This window comes from Balaenoptera borealis (assembly GCF_965194805.1).
Source record: "Balaenoptera borealis genome assembly, chromosome: 9".
NCBI classification, from domain to species: domain Eukaryota; kingdom Metazoa; phylum Chordata; class Mammalia; order Artiodactyla; family Balaenopteridae; genus Balaenoptera; species Balaenoptera borealis.
The window spans coordinates 34,695,850-34,722,422 of record NC_138873.1 but is presented as its reverse complement, the minus strand read 5'-3'; the positions used below and the strand labels follow the sequence as shown (position 1 = coordinate 34,722,422).

General features: G+C 38.8%; 1 protein-coding gene and 1 pseudogene across 6 annotated transcripts in view; one reads left to right on the top strand and one right to left on the bottom strand.

The window, feature by feature from the left end:
• Positions 1–5,202: 5,202 nt before the first annotated feature.
• Positions 5,203–24,240, top strand: LOC309635264 (ADP-ribosylation factor-related protein 1 pseudogene; annotated as a pseudogene). Its single transcript has one exon. The product of its transcript is annotated as an ADP-ribosylation factor-related protein 1 pseudogene (transcript).
• The window catches only part of PTPRK (protein tyrosine phosphatase receptor type K), a 546,316-nt gene continuing 543,277 nt past the window's right edge, over positions 23,535–26,573 (bottom strand). For all 5 annotated transcript variants that reach the window (XM_082406089.1, XM_082406087.1, XM_082406086.1 and 2 more), the window contains one exon: positions 23,535–25,022. In XM_082406089.1, the coding sequence (XP_082262215.1) occupies positions 24,969–25,022 (54 nt within the window). In that variant the 3' untranslated portion in view covers positions 23,535–24,968. The remainder of the gene's footprint in view (positions 25,023–26,573) is intronic.

Sequence of the window (26,573 nt, the reverse complement as noted above, 5' to 3'; positions counted from 1 at the left end):
TCAGGGCATACACTGGGGGCCAGTACCAGCTCTGAGATCTCGGACTGAACAGCACTGGCAAACCTGGCCAATGCTAAACACACAAGATTCCTGAACATGGAAGGGGAAGACGGAGTCTCTGACAAGGGCAGGCATCTGTTTGACCTTTATGCTATGGTCACCACCTCAAAGTAAGATACTCTTCACCCAATTAGGTGCAGAAAATACAGACATACCTCAGAGATACTGTGGGTTCAGTTACAGACTACCACAATAAAGCAAATGTCACAATAAAGGGAGTCACACAAATTGTTGGGTTTCCCAGTGTATATAAAAGTCATGTGTACACTATGCTGTAGTCTATTTAAAGTGTGCAGTAGCATTACACCTAAAAAACAGTGTACGTGCCTTAATTAAAAATGCTAACCATCACCTGAGCCTTCAGCAAGCTGTAAACTTTTTGCTGGTAGAGGGTCTTGCCTCGATGTCTACGGCTGCTGACAGATCAGGGTGGATGGCTGCGGTAATTTCTTAAAATAAGACACCAGTGAAGTTTGCCGCATCTATGGACTCTTCCTCTCACGAACAATTTCTCTGTAGCATGCAATGCCATTTGATAACATCTGACCCATAATAAAACTTTCAAAACTGGAGTCATTCTTCTCAAACCCTGCTGCTGCTCTATTAAGTAAGTTTATGAAATATTCCAAATCCTTTGTTGCCATTTCAACAATCTTCACAGCACCTTCACCAGGAGTAGATTCCATCTCAAGAAGCCACTTTCTTTGTTCATCCATAAAAAGCAATTCTTCATCCATTCAAGTTTTATCATGAGATTGCAAGCAATTCAGTTGCATCTTCAGGTTCCACTTCTAATTCCAGTTCTCTTGCTATTTCCACTTCATCTGCAGTTATTTCCTCCAGTGAAGTCTTGAACCCCTCCAAGTCATTCATGAGGGTTAGATCAACTTCTTCCCAACTCCTGTTAATGCTGATATTTTGAGCTTTTCCCATGAATCACGGATGTTCTTAATGACATCTAGAATGGTGAATCCTTTCCAGAAGGTTTTTAAGTTACTTTACCCCAGTCCATCAGAGTAATTACTATCTATGGCAGCTATAGTCTTATGAAATATATTATTAAATCATGAGACTTGAAAATCAAAATCACTCCTTAATCCATGGGCTGCAGAATGGATATTGTGTTAGCAGGCATGAAAACATTATTCTCATTACACACCTTCATCAGAGCTCTTGGGTGACCAGGTGCATCATCAATGAGCAGTAATATTTTGGAAGGAATCTTTCCTCTGAGCCATAGGTCTCCACAGTGGGTTTCAAATATGTAGTAAACCATGAGGTAAACAGATGTGCTGTCATCCAGGCTTTGTTGTTCCATTTATAGAGCACAGGCAGAGTAGATTGAGCATAATTCTGAAGGGCCCTAGGATTTTTCAGAACGGTAAGTGAGCATTGGGTTCAATTTAAAGTCACCAGGTGCATTAGGCCCTAACAAGGGAGTCAGTCTGTCCTTTGAAGCTTTTAGGCCAGGAATTAATGTCTCCTCTCTAGCTATAAAATTCTTACATGGCATCTTCTTCCAATATAAGGCTGTTTTGCCTACATTGAAAATCTGTTATTTGGTGTAGCCATTCACGCAGTAAAGCATGCTTTAAATTTTTAGCAACTTAAATATGGTTGGGGTTAGAAGTTTGATAACAGCATCATGTAATATTTGCTCTTTTAAAAACATCACAGAACAATTCTCTACCCTTTGAGTAGACCTTGGTTAAATTGCAAGTAATTTATTTGGAAAAATAAAAAACCAAAAGAACAGAAATAATTCTATATTTGTCTTTCAACATTTTCTTCCTCCTGATGATTTATCTTAGTTTTGTTTTGCTGACTCACCACTTCTTTGAGTGTTGTGACCTTAAGGCAACTACTTTACTGTTTTTTGCTTTTTTGTTTTTAGAAAAATCCAGTCTCTTGGTTAAAGCACATTCACAGTGGATTATTTTCTTTTCCCCATCAGTTCTCAATACAAATGCAGTACATTTCATAAAATGATAGTACCCACTGCTCTTTTCAACACTTTCAGAAATACATTTAGTGGTATGTTTGTGGATGACAAAATGATGTCAGCGCATTTATCTGTCTGCCTTTCTACTAAATTGTAGATCAATGCAGGGCATTTGATATATACCGTGTATTATAAGTGCTGTCCTCAACACTTCTGAAAATGGGTTATACCAAAAGCTTTAAGCATGAATTCATGACACTCTATTTAGAATTGGAAATCCACAAATTTCAGACTAGCTTATTCTATATTGATTCTCCTGTGGAAGAGATATAATGTTTAGAGACTACGTTGGCTAGAATTTTCTCTCTTAAAAAACAAGCAAATGAACCAAATAGCAAAAATCATTTTTTGTTTCAGAGAAACTCTTACAAGTGTTCCTAAGAACAAATAAATAAGACTCATCAAATAGGACTTCTATTTCTACTTCTGTTTATGATGTGTGATATATACATGCATGTATATGTATATATACATACATATATACATATGTCTATACGTATGTCTATATGTATGTATGTATATACCACACACACATATAATTTTGAAGGTGCTGGAGGACTGCTGAAGCACAGAACTTGAGGAGCAAAGTCCTACAGCCACCACATAAGTAGTCCAACTGCCCTGAGGCCACCACGCTGTAAGAAGCCCAAACTAGACCACATGTAGAACCCATATGGAGATACTCAAGACTACATGAAGAGAGAGGCCCCAAGATTACATGAAGAGCCAGTGCCCAGCTGTTGCAGCTTCCACTGTTCTTGTTTCACATCACTGACTGCAATTTCATGGAATACCCTGAGTTGAACCTTTCCAAATTTTTTACCCACAGAAACTGTGAGAGATAACAAAATGATGATTGCTGTTTCAAGCCACAAAAAGAAAAAAAAACAAAGGAGATGAAAAACATACTTCCTTCAGGGAATCTGCCAATTTCTGGAACACAGTGAGAGACCAAGATTCTGGACAACGGGTCTAGTCAGGGGGCAACTGCAAGGAGGCAGAGAACCCACAGAGAACTTCTGAAAATATCAAGGTGCTGAAGAGACAAAACTCGGAGTTCAAGACTGCATGCAGCCAATATTCAAAACTAACAGGTAGGTTTTACATTTTATCAGCTGCTCTTTTCACATAACACGCACAAAAATGGCTAAATGGAAAAAGACTGATCATAGCAAGTATTGGTGCGCATGTGGAGCGACTCAAACTCTCATATGTTGAAAGTGTTACAGCCACTTGCACGTCTATTTGGCATTCAGTATCTACTAGTGACAAATATGTATATTCCACTCCTAGATATAAACTTGGATATACACTTAGCAGAAACAACTACATATGTTCATGAAAAGGCATGTACACTAGTGCATAGCAGCACTCTCCTTAAAAAAGTAAAAAAGGAAACAATTCAAAGGTTCATCACAGCAGAATGAATGAATAAATGATCTTACATTCATACAATGAAATGCTATGCAGTAATGAGAGTGAATGAACTCCTTCTACATGGAATAGCACAGTTTAATCTTACAAACATTATGTTGATTGAAATAAAGCCAAACACAAAAGAATTCCTTCTTTTTGATTTCATTTATATAAAGCTCAAAAATAGGCAAAACTAATCTATACTGTGAGAAGTTAGGATAACGACTACCTTGGAAAGCATAGTGACTGGAAGTGGTCATTAGTGGGGTTCTGGGACGCTGCCAATGTTCTATTTCTTGATCAGGTTGCTGGTTATATGGGTACTTTCTCTTGGTGAAAATTTATTGAGCTGTACACTTATGATTTGTGCATATCTCTAATAAGCTGTATGTCAATAATTATTCTTTTAAAAATAAGATCTTGCTCCTATACTTTCATTGGTTTTCATTCTGGGAACCCTCCAGGTTTTCAGTGAACAGCTATGAACTATCCCATCCTGGCTCTGGCAGGCGGAGGAAAAGTAATCATTTTGAAATACATCTGGAGCATTCTCTATAACAAAGGCCTACTCTCCAGGGAAAAAGACTCTACCAGCAACTTACCCTAGGTAGAAGGAAGGGTCTTCACCCAACTCCAGCTCCCTCTAGCCTTCCTGTCTCACATAAGGGGGAAAGAAGAGAGCAAAGAAACACTTATGAAAGTCAAAACCCAGGGACACAGGCCCACTAAATGACTGACTTTTAATCATAAGATTATAGATCACTTTTCCACCCACACACCCTACTACCACACCAACAGGACTCCAGTATAATAACAATAGATAACACTGAAAGAGCTGCAAGGTGCAGACTTTATCTAAGGAGGAATTCTTAGGGAAGCTTCCAAAAACAGGGAGACAAAAACAAGTACACTCCAGGAATCTGAAGCCAGTGGCACCTACGGCTAGAGCAAACATTAAACACAGCCCAACCTCTAGCCAGATTAACATAGAACCTCACACTAAGGGCCTGTTTATAATTCTTATTATCTCATGCCTGACCTTAAACAAAAAAAATCACAAGACAAGATAAAAGGCAAGAAAAAGGAAGATTTCCAGGCTGGACCAATATATATTTTTAATATACAGTATAAACTCTCTCCTGAATAACTGAATTAATCTACTCGATTCAAGGTAATTTTTTTCTTCATTGGGCATACGGCTTAGTTATCTGTTTGAGTTATAAATAGTATCACACTTTTGGAGATTGTAATACTGAATTTAATTAACACATTTTCTGCTAACATGCTGAATAACATTCTTTACCTCAGATCACTGCTCAAATGTCACCTCATCAGTGAGTCCTTACATCACTTAAAATAGCAGCACTTCTCCACACCCCTGATCCACTCCCCCTGTTTATTTTTCTTCATAGCACTAATCTTTATCTGACACATTATAAATCTTATTCGATTGTTTATTATTTCCCTCCCCCCGCTAGAACATAAGCTTCACGACGGCTGATTGTTTCATTACCTCTCCCCAAAGTTCCTATGACAGTTAAATGTTTGGTAAATATATGTTAAGTAAACGAACAAACATACACTCCATCAACATTTATTTATAGTGAAATAAAGATACCAGATTATACGATGGTGGCTCACCCTGATTGAATTCTTACCGTGTACGAAGAACTGTGCTTGGGACGGCCCACGGGCCGTCGGGCGCGCGGTGGCTCCAGGGGCCAGGGGTGGGTGCAGGACGTCACCTGTACAAGGACATGCTTCTGAAGGACCAGTACGGCATCCTGATCCTGGGTCTGGACAACGCCGTGAGGACTACTGTCTTGGAGCGGTCAAAAACCCGGTTTCATAAGAACTCCAAGGGGATGATTCTGTCCGAAATCACCACCACCGTGGGTCTAAACCTCGGCACTGTGGACGCAGGAAAGGCTCGCCTCCTGCTGCGGGGTTTGGGCGGGGGGGGGGGGGCGGGGCAGGAAGAGCTGCAGTCCTTGTGGGACAAGGACCAAGCAGAGGGCCACGGCGTCCTCTATGTCATGGCCTCCACGGAGGAGGAGAGACTGTCCGGGTCCAAGCGTTGGAGAAGACGGTCACGAGCGAGGCGCTGGGCCGCGTCCCCATCCTGGTGCTGGCCAGCAAGCAGGACGTTGAGACTTGCCTCTGGATCCGCGACATCCAGACCGCGTTCAGGCACTGCACCTCCAAGACCGGGCGGGCGCGCCAGCCTGACCCAGGCCTGCTCGGCCCTCACAGGCAAGGGGCTGCGCGAGGGCGTCGGTGAAGCGCGTCGTGCGGAACGTGCGCCGGCCGCCGGCAGCAGGACGTCACGCAAGCGCAGCCACGCCCCCTGGCGCCCACCGCTCATCCCCAGAGCCGCGGGAGCTCTTGCCCGCCCGGTGCCACCCATCCTGGGGCCTGGGGTTGCTTTGCCTTGTGGTTTTTCCATTTGCTTTGTTTAAAAAAAAAAAAAAAGTGTGTTAAACAGCTATAGCTTTTACATGGATTACCTTATTTAAGCTTCACAACAACTTTCTATGTAGGTACTATTATCTTATCCCTTTTGCAAATGAGAAAGCTAAAGAACAAAGAGATAAATTATCCACCATACCCCAGAGATAAATTGAATTTTTTTTTTTTATCTTTCAGAATTTTGTCTAAATTACCAACCTTATAAGTCATAAATGATAGGAACCCACTCAGCCTAAAGAAGGACCAATATACACATCTCTGAGGGGCTTTTTTGAAGGTATGTCAAACAATTCTGCCATCATCAGACCATCACCCACATCCAGAGAAGACCAGAAGTTTGGAAAGGGTTTCTTGGAAGTAAAAATAGTTGTCTTTTCAGATAATCATTACTAGGTTGAAGAAAAGGGCTGTGGCTTTTCCCATCTTCCTTTCTTCTTTTCACATCCCTCTTCTCCTCAAGAGCTGTGCTGTCCAAGAGAAGAATCCAGAGATGCTCATCTCACTCCCATATTTGCTAAGCGTCAGAAACTCATAGACCCTCCCAAGCTCACTGCACCAAGCTGGGGTGCAGTGAGAGAATTCTCAGTAGCTTAACCTGTGTCCTCTGGAGTTTGGGAGCATACACAGACATAGAATCATATACCTACCTCGTATCTGGATAACGCTGAAGTTAAGTGAAGCAGCCCCTTATTGCAGGGCCTGAAGGTAGGGAGCCATAAACAGTCACAACTCCCAACAGTCTGCCATGACAGAGCCAGGATGAATCTATGTTGAAGGTCCCCATTTATGAAGGTGGATGGCTGGCGCAGTGGAAGCCCAAAAGTGAGACACTAAAAAAAAAAAAAAAAAAAAAAAAAGTGAGAGACTGTGGAATAAACCCACCAGGTGTAGGGTCTGAGTTGGGCATGACAAGATGTCAGCCGGAGAGGACATCGTCGATATCATTAAACCATGCGGTGCAGAAATCCCCACAACTCCGCCAAAGAATGAAATGCAGCACAAGCTGGCATTTGGGTGTCTGTCCCAGAGCAGGCATTGACAACCTATCAACAGTAGCCAAGAGAAAATAAAATTGCAGGACCAAAGAAGTACAAAGTAAATTAAAAGCTTACACTTTGGTTCTAATCTCTTTTCTCCTTCACTGTGCTGCTTCAGATTTCTTTCATGTCAGGTAAGAGGGAGGAGGAATAAATGAATAGGCCCTCCACTAATTCAAGACCACAAGCCCTAGGTCAGCGTGAGTTAGGATAGGGAAGGGAGTTGCTTTTAAAAACTGGATTAAGATGTAAGTCATGTTGTAGTCTGTTGTGGAACTTATAACACATAAACTCCTTTTAGTTGAAAGTTCTCAGGAAGCTATGACATCTGCCTGCCCTTCTTCATCAAGGGATGAAGAAGACTAGATCAAACCAAACAGGTTGAAAGCAATAGTGAAGAAAAATTAAACTTTCCTGCTTGTACCCTACCAAGATTGGATTATTCTGTAAACACGTTACAATGATAGCACTCGTACTTTATCTAGCCTTAATATATCCAAAAATAAATAATTAAAAAGGAATATAACATAATCCTCATGATCTCTAAAAACACTAAAATATGGCAAAATCTGGGCTAAGAATCCATTTCCTATTTTGGTACCAAGGGTCTAGATTTGTAGTGTCAGTCCTGGCATAAATGGGTTATTTTTGACACAGATTCCACAGTTAATCTCAGTGAACCAGTTTGCATCCGCCCCAACAGCAATATGTGGAATCCAAAATATGCGGTAAAGACCAGCACAACACAATAGAGAAGACACAGTGTGTCTAATCTGCTAAAATACCATAAGATTATCAAGATTATGTATGAAGGGATAGCAAAACACCTACTTAGACAACAAAATAATAACCACAATCATTGATTGAGTGATGTCAGTCACCATACAAAGTACTTTTCTTAGCTCATTTAATCCTATCAACCCATGAGGTAGGTTCATTATCTTTCCCATATATTTAAATATGAGGAAACTGAGGCATAGGGAAATTAAAAACTTGTTTGTCATCCAGCTATTAGGTGGCAGATAGGACTTGAAACCAAACATTTAGGATGCAGTCTATGCTTTCTCTAATTTTTATGTAAAAGAGATGTCTCAAGTGGCAAAATGGAACTACTTAAAATTCTTTAAAAGTGGTTATGAAATTATAAGAGAGTTCCCCTGTGTTTCCTTAAGAACCAGAACTCCTAGTGTCAGAGGTATCAGTTTTGAAAAATTTCCTCTGCCCAAAGTTGATTATAGCATTATTATAAAATCCTCAGTGCTTGTCTTTTCTGGGTCTTCAAACCCGGTATGGTGGGCAGGGATTTCTTTAAAGTCAAATTTAGCTGGAGGGGAAATATAAATCATTAAAGGTGGACTGGCCCCAAAGGCTTAGTGCTTCTGTTCTTTTATCTTTCCACTTCTTGTAATACAAATATTACAAGATTACATATTTCTGCATGTTTTCCTTTTTTTAAAAGACTAAATATATATTGGTTTCATATTTTGATTATTACTTTAGTAACTTTAGTAACTTTTTTCATACTTTTGATTATTACTTCAGTTGAAATAAATGTTAAGGGCTCAAAACTAATGCATTCATTCTCTCAGCTACTAGGAGTGTTGCTGCCAATGGCTCTCAACTGAGTTCATCTCTAGAATTATCCTTGGTTGAAAGAAATAGCCTTAGTCAATATTAAAACACTTCCTTGAGGGCTGCTTGAATTTAATGAGTAGTCAAAGTTGTGGTGCAAAATTCTTGATCCTCCTGACTCAACTGAGACAATTCTGAGGGGCTCTCCCAGTTTCAGAAACATCCATAGGCTCAGGTGAGGCCTCTGTTACAAATAATCACAGTTCAGTTTCATCCTCTGCCCTGTTTTACCTTCCTCATCCCTCACTTGTGTTGTTCCCCAGTAAAAGCACTCCCCAATAAACCTGCATGCAGATGCTAGAGTCTTAGAATCTATTTACTGTGGAGTTTAACCTAAGAGATTTGGTACTAGGAGTATACCTAGGAAGCAAACGCAGAAATGTGATTTTGGATCCAGATCCACTGCTGGCTATGTGGCAATAAGGACCCTATCATTTGCAGTGCGATTCTTAGAATTTTTACCAATGGTGAACTGGAATGAGATACTGGTGAAACAGTGCAGACTGCCATGTCACCCACTACTGTTGCACCAACACTCTTCTCTCATCAAGTAGCAATAGCTAAGTGAGAAGTGACCATCTAAAGTTGGAGGAGAAAAGGCCAAGCTAAATTCATAAATTGGTTGACTCAGCATATGGGTATAGGCTGAAAATAGACAGCTATTTCACTACAGCCCCACTTAGTGGTGGCCTTGAAAGACAGTGGCTAGAGAAAATTACAGCACTCAATAAAGTTTTGGGCAGTGCTCCTGGTCATTGACTTTGTATGGAAAGAGAAATAGTCATGTATGAACATACATTGATTCATGGACAGTGACGGATGGCTTGGCTATTTGTTTGGGGCCCTGGTATGAGAAAAATTGGAAGACTGCAGGGAGAGATGTATTGGCTATATTTATCAAGGGGGATACGGAGTATGAAGATCCTTGTATTGTATATTAATACCAGAGAATATCCACCACAACCAAGTGGACAGAATTCAACAGCTAATTGATGCTTACACAGCCTATGTCCTTAGCCACTGGCAAATGTCCAATCTGACAGCAACTGAGACCAATACTGAGCCTCCAATATGGTACAATCCCTTGAGGAGATGAACCAGTCATCTGGTGGCAAGTTGAGTACATTGGATTCCTTCTACACTGCAAAAACCAGTGATTTATATTGACTTGAACCGACAATTATTCTGAGTACGGGTTACCTTTATTACTTTCAAGACCTCAACCAGTATCACTATACAAAGATTTACAGAGTTTTTAATCTACCAACATGGGATCCCTCAAAACAACAAACAAAACCAGAGGAAACATTTTAAAGAAAAAGTGGTCCAGTCATGAGCACATGGTTATGGGTTCCATTGGTCCTGTTACATTCTGTGTTACCTGGAAACTACCAGCTTGGTGGGGTGATGGAATGTGCAGATGAGACACCAGCTTGGATAATGGGGCACCATCCTTCATGATATGACACTTCCCCAAAATCAACATCCGTTATATTGTGCTGGGTCCCCAATATATAAACACCTGGACACAGGAACCAAGGGGTGCAGGTAAGAGTGTCTCTAATGATAATCAATCTCAGATACCTACTCGGAGTTTTGCTTCCTATAGCTTTAACTCTAGACTCCATGGCTCTAGATATTCTGGTTTCCAGACAGAGAACCCTTCCGCCAGAGGACACAGTAAGAGTCCCACCAAACTTTAAGTCAAAATTGACCCCTGGACACTTCAAACTTCTTGTACCCAGAGTTCAGCAGGCAAGCAATGGTGGCACCATCATGGCAGGTATAATTGATCCTGATATTCATAGGGAGGCAAGGCTGCTGGTACATAATAGGGATAGGGAAGAATTCATTTGCCGTCCAAGTGGTCCACTGGGGCATCTGTTGGTTCTCCTATGTTCATTATTGACAGTAAATAGTCAAGTACAGCAGTTATTGCTTGGGAAATGCACAGGACTAGGGGCTCTCATCCGTCATGGATAAGAGTCTGCATCACTCAACCACATAAGCCATCAAGACCAGCAGAGAGCTAGTCAATGGTGAGGTAAATCCAGAATGAGTAGTAAAGGAGGGAGATGATGTATATCCCTGAACTTAGCTGCAGCAGTGGGGTCTTCAGTTTGTGCTGTTAACTCTTCTCTTGCATGTTTTCCTGGTAACAGAGGCCAACCAGAATCCTGGAAGAGCTGATTTCAGATGGGATAAATTCATTATGTGAAGTAAATGGATACAAGAGACACACAGGGGTGAAATGTAATAAATGCTGCGGTGTACCTCCCAGGTCCCTCCTCGGAGCCTATGTGCCCATTCCCCAGTTGTCAGAAGTGTTGACTATTGACAGCTCTTAGCTGAACGCTTCTCTGAGAATTACCCTTGGTTTGTGGAAGCTTCCTCATCCAAGGTTACGTCCCTTCCCTCTGGGTAGCCTGGTGCCAGTGATTGGTTGATGCAGGGGTACAAAACCTAACCTCTTTGCCTCCGTTGGGGCAACCTGCAACTCTGAAGGGCCATCCCAGCTCTGTTGCAACTGCATCATGGTTAAACTTTTCCCTCTGCTCCATCCTGCTTTCTTCACCCCTCTCATATGCTGTTCTCAAGACCACTTCTCCAATAAACTGCTTGCATGCATGTCTCTCAAGACCTGTGTGTCAAATTTCAATTAGCATCCTTTTCTTGCCTTCTTCATGAGATAAGATTGCCAGTGCTGGATACTGAAGACACAGCCTAGGAGATGTGGTACTTACTCATCTAATATTAAAAAGTGCCATAACCTATTTCCTTTGAAACCCCCGCAGCGGCTCTTTTTAATATGAAACAATGTAAAGTCTTTACCAAAGCCACCAATTTCCTGTATCTTTAAGCCTCTTGTCTCATTTCAAGAACCACAAAAACACTATCATTAACAAAAGCCAGCAGTATTTCTCAACCTAAATTCAAATTGGATATTTCAGTTTGTTTACTACAAAAACCATCTCCAGAAGTGTCTCTATGGTTGCCGGAATAATGTTTCATTGCCAACAAAATAAAATCGAAACCCTTGCCATGGTAGGTTCTCCACTTTGTCTTTAAGTTAATCTCCACTATACTCTGCTCCAGCTACACTGGCTGATAAATAATTCACTAAGATGTCTTGTGCCATTGTTGGAATGCCCTCCTCTCTCACCACTCTCCCACCCGCTAGTGAATCCCATCTCTCATGTCATCTCTTTCATAAAGTTTTCATGACCAACAGAGGTCATGAAAATGTTTCCCATAGTTCATGGGAGAAAGACACTAACCCTTAACACAGCCTAGAAGCTTCTGCATTACATGGCCTTTCTCTCTCTCTCTGTCCAGCTTTCTCTTGCATGTTGCTCTCGAAGTTTCAGTCCCACTGGCATTTTTCTCTTTATAGCACCATATTCTTCCTTCTAAAGGGTTATTTGCATACCAGCCCTCATTCCTATAACACTTCCTCTGGCCTGAAAGTTCCAGTCCTTTGCCTGGTTAATTCTTATTCTTTCAGATCTAAGATCAGTCTTCACTTCCTCAGGGAAACTTTACCTGATTTCTCAGAATAAGTAAGAATTCCTTTATTGTATGCTCTCACAGAACACATAATTCCAGTTATGGCAGCAGCTATGTGCTAGCTACTCTCTTTCCCTCAGTGATTCAGTGTTTTTCTTATTGGCTCAGAAAGGTTTGGGTAGAAGATCAGAAATACTTAATGTAGGTACTTCCAGGAAGAAGGAATTAAATATGGGAATGCAAAGCCCACACAAGTCTTTGGAAGGGTGGGAAGAGTGAAGCCTAGGGGAAAATGCCATTCAAATTCAGGATACGATAAAGTACAGGAGTCACCTGTGATCTCTGCTGGACCTTTGTGGCTAATTCACAAGAGGAAGCCCAGAAGCTGCTAGCGACACCTCCTATCAGCTGTTTGCCAAAGCTCATGAAGTTTCCTAACACCTCACAGGAGAAAACTACCTTCTGCTTCTTTTCTTCCTTCTCAATCTCCTATGAGAACCTCTCATGAGTGGAATCTAATCTACTAGGAATTTTGGGCAACATAGTTTCCAGGCTTCCAGATCAGAGTCAACAAAATTTTTCTATAACGGGCCAGATGGTGAATAATTTAGGCTTTGTCAATGTAGTGTGAAAAGTAAGTACATAGAGACACTGAAATTTGAATCTCAGATAGTGTTTGCATGTTATAAACTCTTATTTTTCTTTTGATTTTTTTTCCCCCCAACCATTTACATTTGTAAAAACCATTCTCAGCTTTGAGCAGTACAATATAGGTGGCAGGCTGAATTTGGGCCACAGACAGTTGTTTGCCAACCCTTGTCCTAGACTCTGCAAAACAAGAAAGCTGGAAATGGTGCTGACATGTCAACAATCTGGCCACTGACTAATAAGACCACGATGATTTTAGGATCTCAACAAGGCCAGAAGAATTAGGGAAGAGAAAGTGGAGAGCAGGAGCAGATGTCAGCAGAGTCTGAGCCATCACTCCTGAAATTTACTTGTGGTTTCTTGACCCGCTCAGGCTCAGTCTTGCACATACATACATACCAATCACATTTCATAAGGGAATGAATGCTGTTGCACACATCCAACTTCATAATGTCTTCAGTTGATGGTAGACATTCTTATAGTCCATTCTTAGAGTCACGTGGTGTTCTACACCATATTGGGCTGTTTCTTTTCTATTAGAGCCTAGTAGTAAACACAAAGCAGCTTTGCCACTGGAAAATAGTGGTTGGCAGAAGAGGAAATAGGCTTCCTTCCAAAACCTCAGGGATCTGCTTTGTGATGTTACTATTGCTGGCACATACTTCATCCCTTTCTGCCACAAATTTTTCAAGTACTACTCGGTCTTCTGGGTCATAGACCTAAGTGGCAGGTCACCTTGTGTAAAAACTTGGACCTGCTGCAGACCCTCTCTTGCTCCACATACCTCTTGCAACAGGAAGCCTTACAAGTTACCTTGTAGATGGATCAGAGCAGTATGCCCAAATATAATGCCGTAGATAAGTCCTAGGGCTCTTTCCGCTGTGGGCTGTGCAAAGTGAGGCAACTTGTCTCTCATTTAAGAGGGAATATCTTGACGTTTTTATACCATTGTCCTACTAGAAACTTCATAACATCAGAGATCTGTGAACGTTCACATGGTTGCCTCCCTTCCTCAACTACGCTTTTTCTTCCTAAGGCATCTGGTTATTAGTTTCTTCCTGATGTCCCAACATGATACCCTGTTCCATGTCAAGGTAATCAAGGTCCCCCCAGACCAGAATATCAGCTATTCAAAGCCGTGGTCTGTGACAATGATGAAAAGAGCTTATACCAGAATGTAAATCAATGCACTGCTCCCTCATCGAAAAAGTCTTGCTAAGAAAAAATTGTCAGCTGAACAGAACAGTGTACTTAGTGCCATAGTTCACATTCTGGTGCAAGCTCCCTAATTCATTGGGAACATGTAAGAAACATGGACCAGAAACCAGTTCACAAATGACACTTGGTGAGGATCACTGCTCTAGTCTAGACTATAATATGACAGAGATCAGACATTGCTTTGATAAAAGACAGCAAAGGTGTACTGCTGAACCCCTGGGCAAAGGTGAGATGTTGCAGGTTATACTTGCTGATGGAAACTAAAGGAAAGACATTTGCTAGTTCAGTAGGCACATATCACATGCCAGAGGCAGACTTGTTTTAATAAAGATACCAGCTATTGTTTGCCTCATATTACCAAGGTCCCATTTCCCCTTGGTGAAGAGTTCATCCACGCACTCATCAAATGTATAAATGACCTAATTCTGTAATCCAGTTTGATGGACTGTGTCTTAGGGCAACTTCTGGAACCAGTTAGTGTATCAGTCAAGATTTGGACAAGAAATAGATGGTGTAGTCAAACAGTAAATAGAAAGATTTTAAAAAAGGACTGTTTACAAGTTTTAGCAAGTTTAGGGGACCAACAAAGATTGGTAAAGCACCCAGGAAGTAGCAAGGGATGAAAGTCATTATCAGCTTGAGACCCGAAGGATGAAGCAGTGTTACTAGAATTTGGAGAGCTGAAGTCAGAGGTGAAATGTTGCCCTCCAAAAGGTTGGTAGAGGGCAGCCACTATAAAAAATGTGGACCAGCAGGGGGAAAGCACCACCACACTGTCCTCCTGCCACCTGGTCTCCCATTGGTGCCTGGCCTTGGCCAAACTCAACACTAAGTCAGAGAGCAAGGGAGTACCAGTGATGCTGTCCCAAGAGGTCAGCTTCCCAGGACACACAGCCAGGTAGAGAAGGGCAGAGGATGACTCTTAAAAGGTCAGTAGAGAAAAATATGCACTCTTGAAAGGCAAATAGAGAATAACATACATTCCTCCACGAGAGAAAATTTTGATAAAATAGGTTATATGCCTACAATCAAATACCATATAGAAATTTTAAAAATTGAACTAGCTTTCCAAAGTAAGTAAATCTCAAGAATATAACAAGTGAAAAACAGGAAGCAGCAGCAGGATACCCACACTATAACATTTATATAATATTTAAAATCCAATAAAACCATATTTTATGGATACATAAATATGTAAAAAAGGATAGTCTAGCAGTAACCACTGCAGATGAAGTTCTGTATACATCACTGTTATGGGATGACTATGCCTGAAAATATCTTCATTCCCCCCCTACACGTGCATAGTTTGGCTGGGTGTGTTAATTATCTATTGCTGTGTGTTGTGGCTTGAACTGTGTCCTCCAAAAAGACATGTTGAAGTCCTAACCTCCAGTACCTCAGAATATGAACTTATTTGGAAATAAGGTCATTGCAAATGCAGTTAGTTAAGTTAAAATGAGGTCGTACTGTAGTAAGGGGAGCCCTTAATCCAATATGACTGGTTTCATAAGAGAAGAGACACAGGAGGAATACCATGTGAAGATGTGGGTAGAGATTAGAGTAATGCAGCTGCAAGACAAGGGGTGTTAAGGATTGCTGATAACCCACCAGAAGCTAGAATATGCAAGGAAGGATTCTCCCCTATAGGTGTCAGAGAGCATATGGCCTGGCGGACACTTCAGTTTCAGACTTCCAACCTCCAGAACTGAGACAATAAGTTTCTGTTGTTTTAAGCCACCTGGTTTGTGGTAATTTGTTACAACAGCCTTAAGAATCTAATACAATCTCAGGATTCTTACCCAGAGTAAGTAACATGTTTCTCGACTTTGAGTCTCCATTAGGTATAGGTGGGTGATGCCATCTTTCAGTCAAGGGCAGGCTGTTCTTCTCCTGCCCTGATACAGTTCAGGCTCCAATATGCAGACACAGTGTGGTCCAAGAGCCCACAGTCAGCCCTGTGACTTCAGTTTGGGGCTGGCCCATCTTCCCTGACACCCCCAGGTTACACAGTTTCAGCCCCTACTTGCTGCTGTGGCGTTCAATATGCTTTTTAGGAAAGCCTCTCCATTTCTGATTGATGAGATTTTCATTTCCAGTTTTCATAGTAGCCTCTGCGCTTATATGTTTATATGTTGTTGTCATTTATGTGTTTGGACTGGAATGGAGGAAGATTTTGCTTATATTCCATCAGTGATATTGAACTGGATGAATTGCCATAGCCTCCTTAGACCCAGATTTAGTTTTTGTTTCTCACGGTCCAGAGTCAAACTACTCACTAAACAGTTCATTGAATTCATGAATACTACGTATGAAGTGCCAAAGTACTTAGGGGAATGAGCTACCTAGTGTACTCAAAGGAAAATCCTGGAAAGTTCCCAGGAGCAGATGCCTGTGGGTTTCATTTATTTGTCTGCTTTTTTTTTTTAGAATCAGAGACACTGTATGATGTTGTGAGGAAAACAGAAGGAAAAAGAGGCTTAGATTCTAGATCTGGCTTAGATTACACATAATAAACATTTATTGAAATCTGCCATGTGTAATACAATGTGTTAAGCCATGGATTTTACATTTTGAGGGTGGAGAGAATGGAGGACAAAGATGAATAATATATCCAAACTCTTGGCTCTGGTTTACTAAGCCCACATGCCGTGGACCACTCTTGCTGACCTCACATTGTACTAGTCTGCTCAGTGGGCGCCAGCCTCACTGGCCACTTTCTCTTCCCTGTACACATAGCTTCTTCCTATTTTGGGGTCTTGGATTGAAAGGATTCTTTCCCTTATTATCTGCAGCTATCCAGGTCACTTGAAACATTGTCCAATTTTGTCACATATTTAGGTTCATTCACCCACCACCACAGGTAAGATACCAAATGGTTCCATTACCACAAGGATCCTTTATGTTGCCCTTTTATAACCACACTCACCTCCCATTCACCCACCACACCGACATTCCTAATTCTTGGTAACAAGTAATATATTCTCCATTTCTAAAATTCTGTCATTTCAAAATGTTATGTAAGTGGAATCATATAGCATATACCTTATTGGGATTGGCTTTTTAGCATGTACCCTACTGGGATTGGCTTTTTTCACCTATTATAATTCCCTGGAGATTCTTTCAAGTTGTTGCCTATATCAGTAGTTTTTTATTTTTTATTGCTGAGTAGTGCTCCATAGTAGGGATATACCACAGTTTGTTTAACCACTTACCTGGTATAGGCTCTCTGGGCTGTTTCCAGTTTTGGGTTATTACAAATAAAGCTGCTATGAATATTCATATGTGAACATTAAGTTTTCATTTTTCTGGGATAAATGCCTAGGAACATAATTTCTGGGTTGTATGTTATTGCATGTTCAGTTTTATAAGAATCTGTCATGCTCTTCCAGAATGGCTCTACCATTCTATCAGCTATATATGCCTGGTCCAGTTTCTCTGCAACCTCACCAACTTTTGGTGTTTGATGTTGTCACTAAGGTTTGTCTTAGCCATTCTGATGCATGTGCAGTGACGCTCATTATGATACCCATTTTCCTAATGGCTACCAATGTTGAACATCTTTCCAATAAGCTTGTTATCTGTATATCCTCTTCAGTGAGATGTCTGTTCATGTCTTTGGCACATTTTTAAATTGTGTTTTTTTTTTTTTTACTGTTGAGTTTTGAGACTTCTTTATATATTCTAGATGCTGGTCCTTTTACTGGATATAAAATTTGTAAATATTTTCTTCTAATCCTGGCCTTCATCCTCTTCACATGGGTTTTCACAGGGCAAAATATTTAATTGTGATGAGGCCCAAATTATCAATTTTTAGTTATAGGAATCATGTTTTGGGGGCTAAGTCTAAGAACTCCGCTTAGTCCTAAATTCAGAAAATCTTCTATTTTTTTTCTATAACCAATACTGCCCTCTTCCAATTAATATAGCAATATAGATGCCTCAGTAATGGATGGAATGATTCCCTCCCCCACACATTTTTATTCTTTGTCAAGATTATTTAGCTATTTTAGCTATGCCTTTCCATATGCATTTTAGAATAAGCTTGTCTATATCTAAAAAAACTGTTTAGAAAATTTTTATAGAAACTGCATTAAACCTATAGATCAATTGAAAAGAACTGTCATTTTTACTATGTTGAATCTTCCAGTCCCTGAACAAATGTATCTCTCCATTTGTCTAGGTATACTTTGATTCCTTTTATCAGAATTTTGTAATTTTCAACATGTAAATCCTGTACATGTTTTGATAAGTGTATATCTATGTATTTCATTTTCTTATGAGCAATGATAAATGGTATTGTGTTATTCAGTTTCATAACTTTTATTTTTAATGTATAGGAATGCAATTGACATTCTTGTGTTGATCTTGTATCCTGTGAATTTACTTAACTCATTTGTTCTAGGATTTTTGTAGGTTCTTTGGGATTTTCTACATAATCATGCCATCTGTAAACAGGAAAAGTTTTATTTTATATTTCAAATTTGTATGGCTTTTGTTTCTTCTTCTTGCCTTATTGCAAGCTAGAAATTCCAGTACTGTGTTGAATAAAATAGTGATATTTTATTTGTCTTGTTCTCAAGATTAGGGAGAAAGCATTCAGTCTTACACTATTTTTTATGAAGTTAGCTGTAAATATTTTTTAGATGTTATCAAGTTGAGGAAGTTCCCTTCTAGAGAGCTTTTATCATCCATGAGTGTTGGATTTTATCAAATGGTTTTTCAAATTAATATAATCATATGCTTTTTTTTCCTTTAGCTTGTTGATATATGATGCATAACATTGATTGAGTTTCAAATGTTGAACCAGCCTTGCATACATGGAAATCATCCCACTTGGTTACGTGCATTTCTTTTTACTTTATTGGATTCAGTTTGCTAATATTTTGTTGAAAATTTTTATGTAAAATTCATGAGATATATTTGTTTATAATTTTACTTTTTTTGTACTGTCTCTGTTGAGTATGGTATGTTAGCACTTAAATCTGCCTTTTTATTATTATTATTCTGTTTATTTTGTCTGGTTCTTATTCCAGTTTTGCTTTCCTTAATTTCCTGTGTGTTGTGTAAACATGTTTTAAGATTTTATCTTCATTCATATATAGTGTTTTTGAGTGTATCTCTTGGTGTAGTTTTCTCAGTGGTTTCTCTGGGCATTACAATATAAATATATGACATTATAATCTAGTGGTATCATTATTTTACCACTTACAGTAAAGTCTGGAAACCTTACTTCTATTTAGATCCCCTTTTCTTTCCTACTTTTAAATATTACTTTCTTGAATGTCAGATGGTATTGTAATTTTTGTTTCAATCATCAAATATAATTTATAAAACACATACATGGGGAAAGGGATATTCTATTTTATATACCCATAATTCTGCTCTTTCCACTGTTCTTCCTTTCTGATGCTTGAAATTTCCTCTTTTTTTAAATTATTTCTTTTTTTGTTTGAAGAATTTCCTTTAGCCATTCTCTAAGGAAGGTCTAACGACAAAGGTAACAAAGACCAACGGTGGGCAAAACTTAAAATATTTATTATCTGACCCTTTACTGATAGACATATGACTCCTCTAGGTTTTACTTTCTTAAACTTAACAATAAGGGCATTGGATTTGATCATCTCTAATATCCCTGTAACATCCATGATTTCATGTGGATTTCTTATGTGAAGGTATTTTTTTCCTCAATGACCGCATTTGAGCACTCAGGCAATACAGAACTTAACACTGGAAAGCAAGTAATTAACAAATACTTACTCACTATCATTCCAAGAATATAACATGAAGGTGAAGAGAAATCCAGTCTGCTGACTGTGCGCCAGGTAATTAGATTTATGGAACTGGAGTTCAGGTTCCCACCGTGGGCTGGCAAGAGCCCAAAATGTTTTGCACCTGCCATGTAAGTCAGCATGTACCATCACAATCTGGAGTGTGGTGCTTCCACAGATGCTTTACTGCACTTGTGCTAAAACAGTTCAGGCTATCCCATGGCTCACAGAACAAGGGCTCCCCTTTTGAGCTCTCAGTACTATTATTTCCAGAAGAATTATTTTCTAGTCATCATTTTGGGGGTGCTTATTAGGTGAAATGTGTGAATTACTTTCTGAAATATGCTCTTCTGAATTTAGTCCAGGTAGGAGGGAGCGGGGACATCGACCTTGTTTTTCTTCATCTTAAGAGTTAAGATTCAACTACATATATTTTTAAAACAGAAAAATATGTGAGAAAATAAGGTAAATAGGAAACCAAGAACAAGTATGAAAAAGTTATGATAGCTATTTAGAGACAACTAAAACTCATGTTTCTCTAAAACACATTTTTAGAAAGTCAGAACAGTAAAACAACAATTATTCTACAATGGAGGTCACAAACTTAGACAACCAGATGCAGCCTTCTGACAGGTTTTGTTTTTCACAGAGTTGGGTCAGGGGTATATTTTTGTTTTTGAATTTAACTGGTTGCTAATATTCAAAAATTTTAAGAGTTCACATAAAGGTTTAGATTTCCACATCCTCTTGAGAGATGAGACACTGTTGGGCCGTATTCTCATGCGGCAAACACTACTGGGAGATGAGGAGCATTCTCTTTGGGCATCACTTGTGCTTTCGGGTCCAAGTGGGAGTTGGCCTCCCCACATCGTTGCCTCTGGTCCCCATGTCAAACAACAGTTGTCATTTATCATCAGTTTTATGCTATTGTGTTTCTTGTAGTAGAGCTGAAGATGGCAGAATATCTACTATCCGTATTTCAGTCAAAAGTAAGAAAAAGCCAAATGGACCAAAAGGAATATGTGTTTTAGTAAAAATGGGAAGCAGATATATTTTTGTTGAGATGAAAAATACCCCTGTAGAAATCCATACATTGAAGATGTCTGTTGTAATAATACAAACGGAATGACCATTCTGAAATATACCTGGCCTACTTCTCTCTCACAATACCCGCTGGCTCCGCAGGCATCTCCTCTTTCTCAACAAATAACAAGTGGATGCCATGACGATCTTGTTTTCTCTACTTTTCCAGTTTGATTTTGTCTCTTAGACTATGCAACATAGTGGGAACATATGGCCTTTGCCCGTCTGTACATTCAAACAACTATTTAAGGAAATAACTCATTGGTGATTCAATTTAGATATTTTTGTTCTTCATATTCTGTATCTACATAGATTGCATCTAAGTACTGAGGGTTTGTATTTTTGTCCTAAATGCTATATTTCCTCTATCTGAATTAAGACTGATAAAACTGACAAGACTAATAAGACTAAGTTGAAATGAACACAACTACATCAGAATAAATCAGCACACAATTTTCTGGGTTAGATTTCAGGTATTGTAGCTCCTTTTCTACAACTGGCAAGTGCATCACGAGAGATAGTATCTGTCATAAAATCTCCCTACCATTCCCACCCCGAGCAGATCTGAACATTAAAGAAAGAGCTTTCAGATATTCAACAGGGACTTTATGTTTGCTTCAACAGTTTAGAAACCCCTTCCATTGTTTTCTTTCGGGATGTGATAACAACAGTGTCTCTCTGGTGTTTGTTATCTTCCAGGTTAGCATTTCAATTCACTTTGGAGGAAGCTGGAAGTGCGGAAGTGTTATATATCTACCACATTTCCATTGATTTTTGGACAATTTCTATTCCAGAAACCACTGATAGCTTATTTAAAGCAGATCCCGAGACAGAGCTTTTCTTTTTAGTTTCAGAGAGATAATTTTCTAATACTCTGCAGACCACTTGAATAGACCAGAGTTGTGAACAAATTCAGATAATATCTCTCCCACTCCAAGCCTCCCTAAGCTGTGGGGAGACTTTATGAAATAATATGCCGGGAACTTTTTTTACGGACACCATTTTCTGGCAACAGAGCAGATTTGAGAGGGAGCAGCTGTTGATGGCTGATCTCCAAGCTTATTACACGAGGACCTGGAACCCAAGAGATGGCGAGGTGAATACTGAATGAGCACATCAGTAGAGAGGTAAAAACGTCTCCTCTCCCTACTGGTCCAGTCAGAAATATCTTCCTTTTTGTTTATCTCTCAATGTCAGAGATCATTTGGCTGCAACACATTCATGCAAAACCCTTTTCTTTCTTCAAAGACTAAACATTAGAAAAAGGCTAGGCAGCACAGACAAGAAGGTTAACACTTATTTTCAAGATTGGTTAAAACTCGAATTCCCAGTTGCTGTGTGTCTCTGCCCACCCACTTCCAACATTTCCCTAGTGATAATATAGAGGAAAGGAATCTATAAAATTCCACGTCATGACAGCCATTTAAGGAATAACTGACATAGAGATAGGAGGCCTTTAACTGTGAAAAGCAGAGCATATTTTAAGAGTTCTACCAAGACATCTCCTGCCTAAAGGGACATAGCTGAGTGGGACATGGCCATGCATGGGACTATTCCACAACGGTATAAAGTATGAATTTTTGAATAAGAGTATTAAGAAAAACAGATATAACATACCACCCTTCTCCCCCAGTACAGTTGTCTCCAGGTGCACTGGCCTCTGTGGTGGTGCCTGAACAAAGCAAGCGTAACATTTTTATTTTCTGTTAGAGAGAAAGAGGACTCTTTTTGTTCTTTGCTTGAATTTTGGAGGCCACACGGACCTCTGAGTTTTGTGGTCAGTGGTACTCATGGTGATTTTGGTTATGTGTGGGTTTAATCCTGTGAATAGAAATGAAATCAGGGTCATGCTGCAAAGCAGAATCCTTCAACATCATGAACATTACTGGGTAATGCAATCTTGAGTGAGTTTGTGGATTTTTTGTTAAATGCATCCGTGTTTAAATGAAAATTAGTCTTCCTAGGAAAAGATAAGTTCTCTTATCTAAATTCTTATGAATGAAAGTCACAAATGTTCTAATAATGTACACAGCAAGTGGAAGTTTGAAGATACCCATAAAGATAATACTTTATGAGAAAATCAATTAATGAGGAACAATAAGAATGAAGTGCCAAATTTCCCTTGCCATGCCATCAGGGAAGCAGTGTGTTTACTGGAAGAGAGTGAGCTGCTAAATCAGACTCAGATTTAAATCTGTTGACAAATCATTTACCTTCTCAACTTCAGTTTTATCATTGGTAAAATAGGGATGACAATTACTATCTGTCAAGTTTGTTATAAGGAAGAAATAAGGAAATGTATATAAAGGGATAGTAACATATAAATATAGTAACTCAAAAAAAAAAAAAAATCAATGTCAATCCCCTGGCCTTTTTTTCTTTCCACTCATTTGGAGTTTTTGAAATTCAATTTAAAGAACAAAAGTGAAAGAAATTACTGCTTGGACATCAGTTTTTTGTGTTTTTTTTGGCTGTGCCACGCAGCATGTAGGACCTTAGTTCCCCCACCAGGGATTGATCCCACACCCCCTGCAGTGGAAGCGTGGAGTCTTAACCACTGGACCGCCAGGGAAGTCCCAAGTTTTACTTTTAATAGATTTTATGTGGTCTACTTGTATCAATGAGAATAAGGTATTTATTTGGGAGTGAAGGTATGAAAATTAAGGGCAGAAAATGATGTGCAAACAATAACTGTTGTAATTATAAAAATTTTATTTCACTCTTACTTTAATTAAATCTTCATAAGCACCATGTCATGAACTGGCAATCTAGAAAGAGGATACTGGAATGCTTTAGTCAATAACAAACTGCAAGCTGATGATATGAAGTTACAGCTACACGGAGCATGTGTGCAAGACCACATTTAGAAAGGTTCACTTGAGAATCCCACGATGATGCACAAAACAGGATTCTGGCATCGATTTGTTCACACTTCCTATGCTCAGAACCCAAAGCTTGTGCATGTACACATCAAAAGAAACACTGGATCACCTTGACAGTTTACAGTTTGCTAACACTTGACCCTGAAAGCATAAATGTTGCCATCTTGATTTCTTGACCAGTGCGTGGTCATAGGCTGAAAAGACCAATTCCTTTAAAACTTAAATTATGCTTAAAGGTTATGTTCAACATTATGCAAGTCATCAGCAAGGCCTTTGAATGTGTGCAATTCTCATATATGATCACCAAACCATTACTGACCTAAGGAAATCGTGGAAAATTATATATTTTCAGCAAAATGTTTTAATTTGGTCCTACATTAAAAGACCCAATTGCCAAGGTGTTTTACATAAATTTAATTCACAAGCATGTACACAAGAGATTCACTATAAAGAACATTGCTTCCTGGTTTATGAATAAAAAGTTTATCCTCTACTTACACTAACCATACAAAAAATAATCTACAAAAATTGTTTACAGTTGATTTTAGTGAAAGAAAAAGCTTTCTTCAGAAAAAAAAAAATGATTGTGTGGTGGTAGTAGTTTAGCCATCAAAAAAGGAATGTAAGTAACCAATAAATATAATGTGCTTTCTCCATATAGACATATTTACACTTGAGTCTTTGGCTTATGTTGTTTTCTAAAAAGAACTTTAAATGATCCAGCCATCATTGCACATTAAAGGAAAATAAGCCAGTTATATACATTTATATATTTATATAGAGATCTGCTACACTTGAAACATATTAAAAAATGAACTTTCCTATGAATTTGCACAGCTTTTCTTTCTTCTTCCTTGAAAGATTTAACATCTTTTATCTGAAAAAGGGAGAAAAATGCCACAGAGAAAGTATTGATTCATGCAACACGTGGTGGCTGCTCTACCAAAGCCAGGAGAGAAGAGGCTGCGTGTTCACTGGACAAACACTAAGAAGTTCTCATTTGCATTTGCTTCTTATTAAATAAAATTTATGTGGCACGAAATGTTGATGCTTTTGTACAATAATAGAAACTGAGTCTTTTTTATTAAGATACACAACTTCATAAGAAAAATACTTTTACCTCTCAAATGTAAAAGCCTCCCACCCCCCACATTAGAATCTTTCTGCACAGGTGTGACACGTACAACAGCTGCTGGCTCAACAGATGAATGGGCTCTGCTTGGATGCACTTTGAAGTCTCCCCCAACTAAGATGACTCCAGGTACTCCAAAGCTACGTCGTAGCAGAAACGGTACTGTTCCTGAAAGATGTTAAAACAAAAGGGTGGAGCAAAGTTAAGAAAAAGGAGAAGAATGGAGAATAATAGCTATCAAATGAATACTTGCATTCAGTTTAGATTTTTCAAGAATTACAGATTTTTTTTCTATATACAAGTTTAACATCAGGCATGCATATTTTACATTTGAGTCTAATGATTGCTGTTTAAGAAAAAGGAACTTGATGTAAAAAGATATGTTCTCTTTGCCTCATATTTTATATCAAATTAAAAAAATCTGCAGTATTATCTGATTATAATAGTAATACCTGATCAGTACAGAAAAATTTCCAAGTATAGAAAAAGATAATCAGAAAAAGTCTCTATAAATCTGTTATCAGAAACAACTGTTTTAAGATACTACCTTAGTGTTAATTCAGTCCATTTTTATGCATTGTTGAAATAATAATTACTTTAGAATAAATATTAATTGCTTATCTATGTTTGGGGATATAACTTTATATTTTATTTTCTGTTGTTTAGCATTGTTATGTATCCTTTTCTTATGTTATTTAACACCTCTTTTAATACTTCATAAAAGTCTAATATGTGGATTGACTGTAATATTGCATTTATTTTTTTCTTTACTGTAAATAATCCTAGAGTGAACATGCAAATATTTTTCTCCGCACTTCAGATATTTTCCTTAGTGGTATTAAAAAAAGCCAGTCATTTCAGACTGCCACTCAACAATTCCAAATTCTTAATTTCTTCTTCCAGTTTTATTGAGATATAATTGACATATAGCACTGTATGTTTAAGGTGTACGGCATAATGATTTGACTTACATACGTGAACATCCAAATTCTTAATTTTTGACACAGTTTTTGGTCTAGCAGAGAATTTAAGTAAATTTTTCAAAAATGGTTAGTGGTTCTTAAATATTTTTGAGCTTACTTTTACCAGAAAAATTTATTTCTTCTGCCTTTATTTATTTAAGACAACTTGGTTGACAAAAATTTTTGAGTTAAAACTGCCTTTCCTCTCAGTCCATCTGTGTGTCGCTCCATTATGAAGAATTTAGAAAAATTCAGACTGCATTACAAATTATTACTTGCAATATGTATTAAAATCTTCCCAATTCAGTCCAAGTGGGTAAAATTCAGGCTGAATTAGAGAACAATCTAAAACGCATATTATTTCAAAAGAGAACTTCCAGGTGTCTCCAGCAATAAATGAGGGAAATAAAAACTTTCCCCAAGAGGTCTTTATCAATCCTACCCTAATTATCAAGTAGGTGTGATTTAAATTAGCCTACCACTGTGGCAAGTGCATCTCAAGAACCAAAAAGTGCTTGGGAACTGTTCCGTCTCTTTAATCAGTCTCTAGCAATTTGGTTTACTCTCTAAATTTTCTTACCAAACTCGTCAGTTCAATTCAACAGCACGCTGAACTAATCATTAACCTTGATTAAACACAAATTGGGTGTTTAGTCAGGATTCATGGGACATGAATGTAAAGGTAAATAGTAACTCTTAAGAACGTTCTAGAATGGCAGAGTTTAATCATAGACTTTTTTTTTTTTAAGGAACAGTG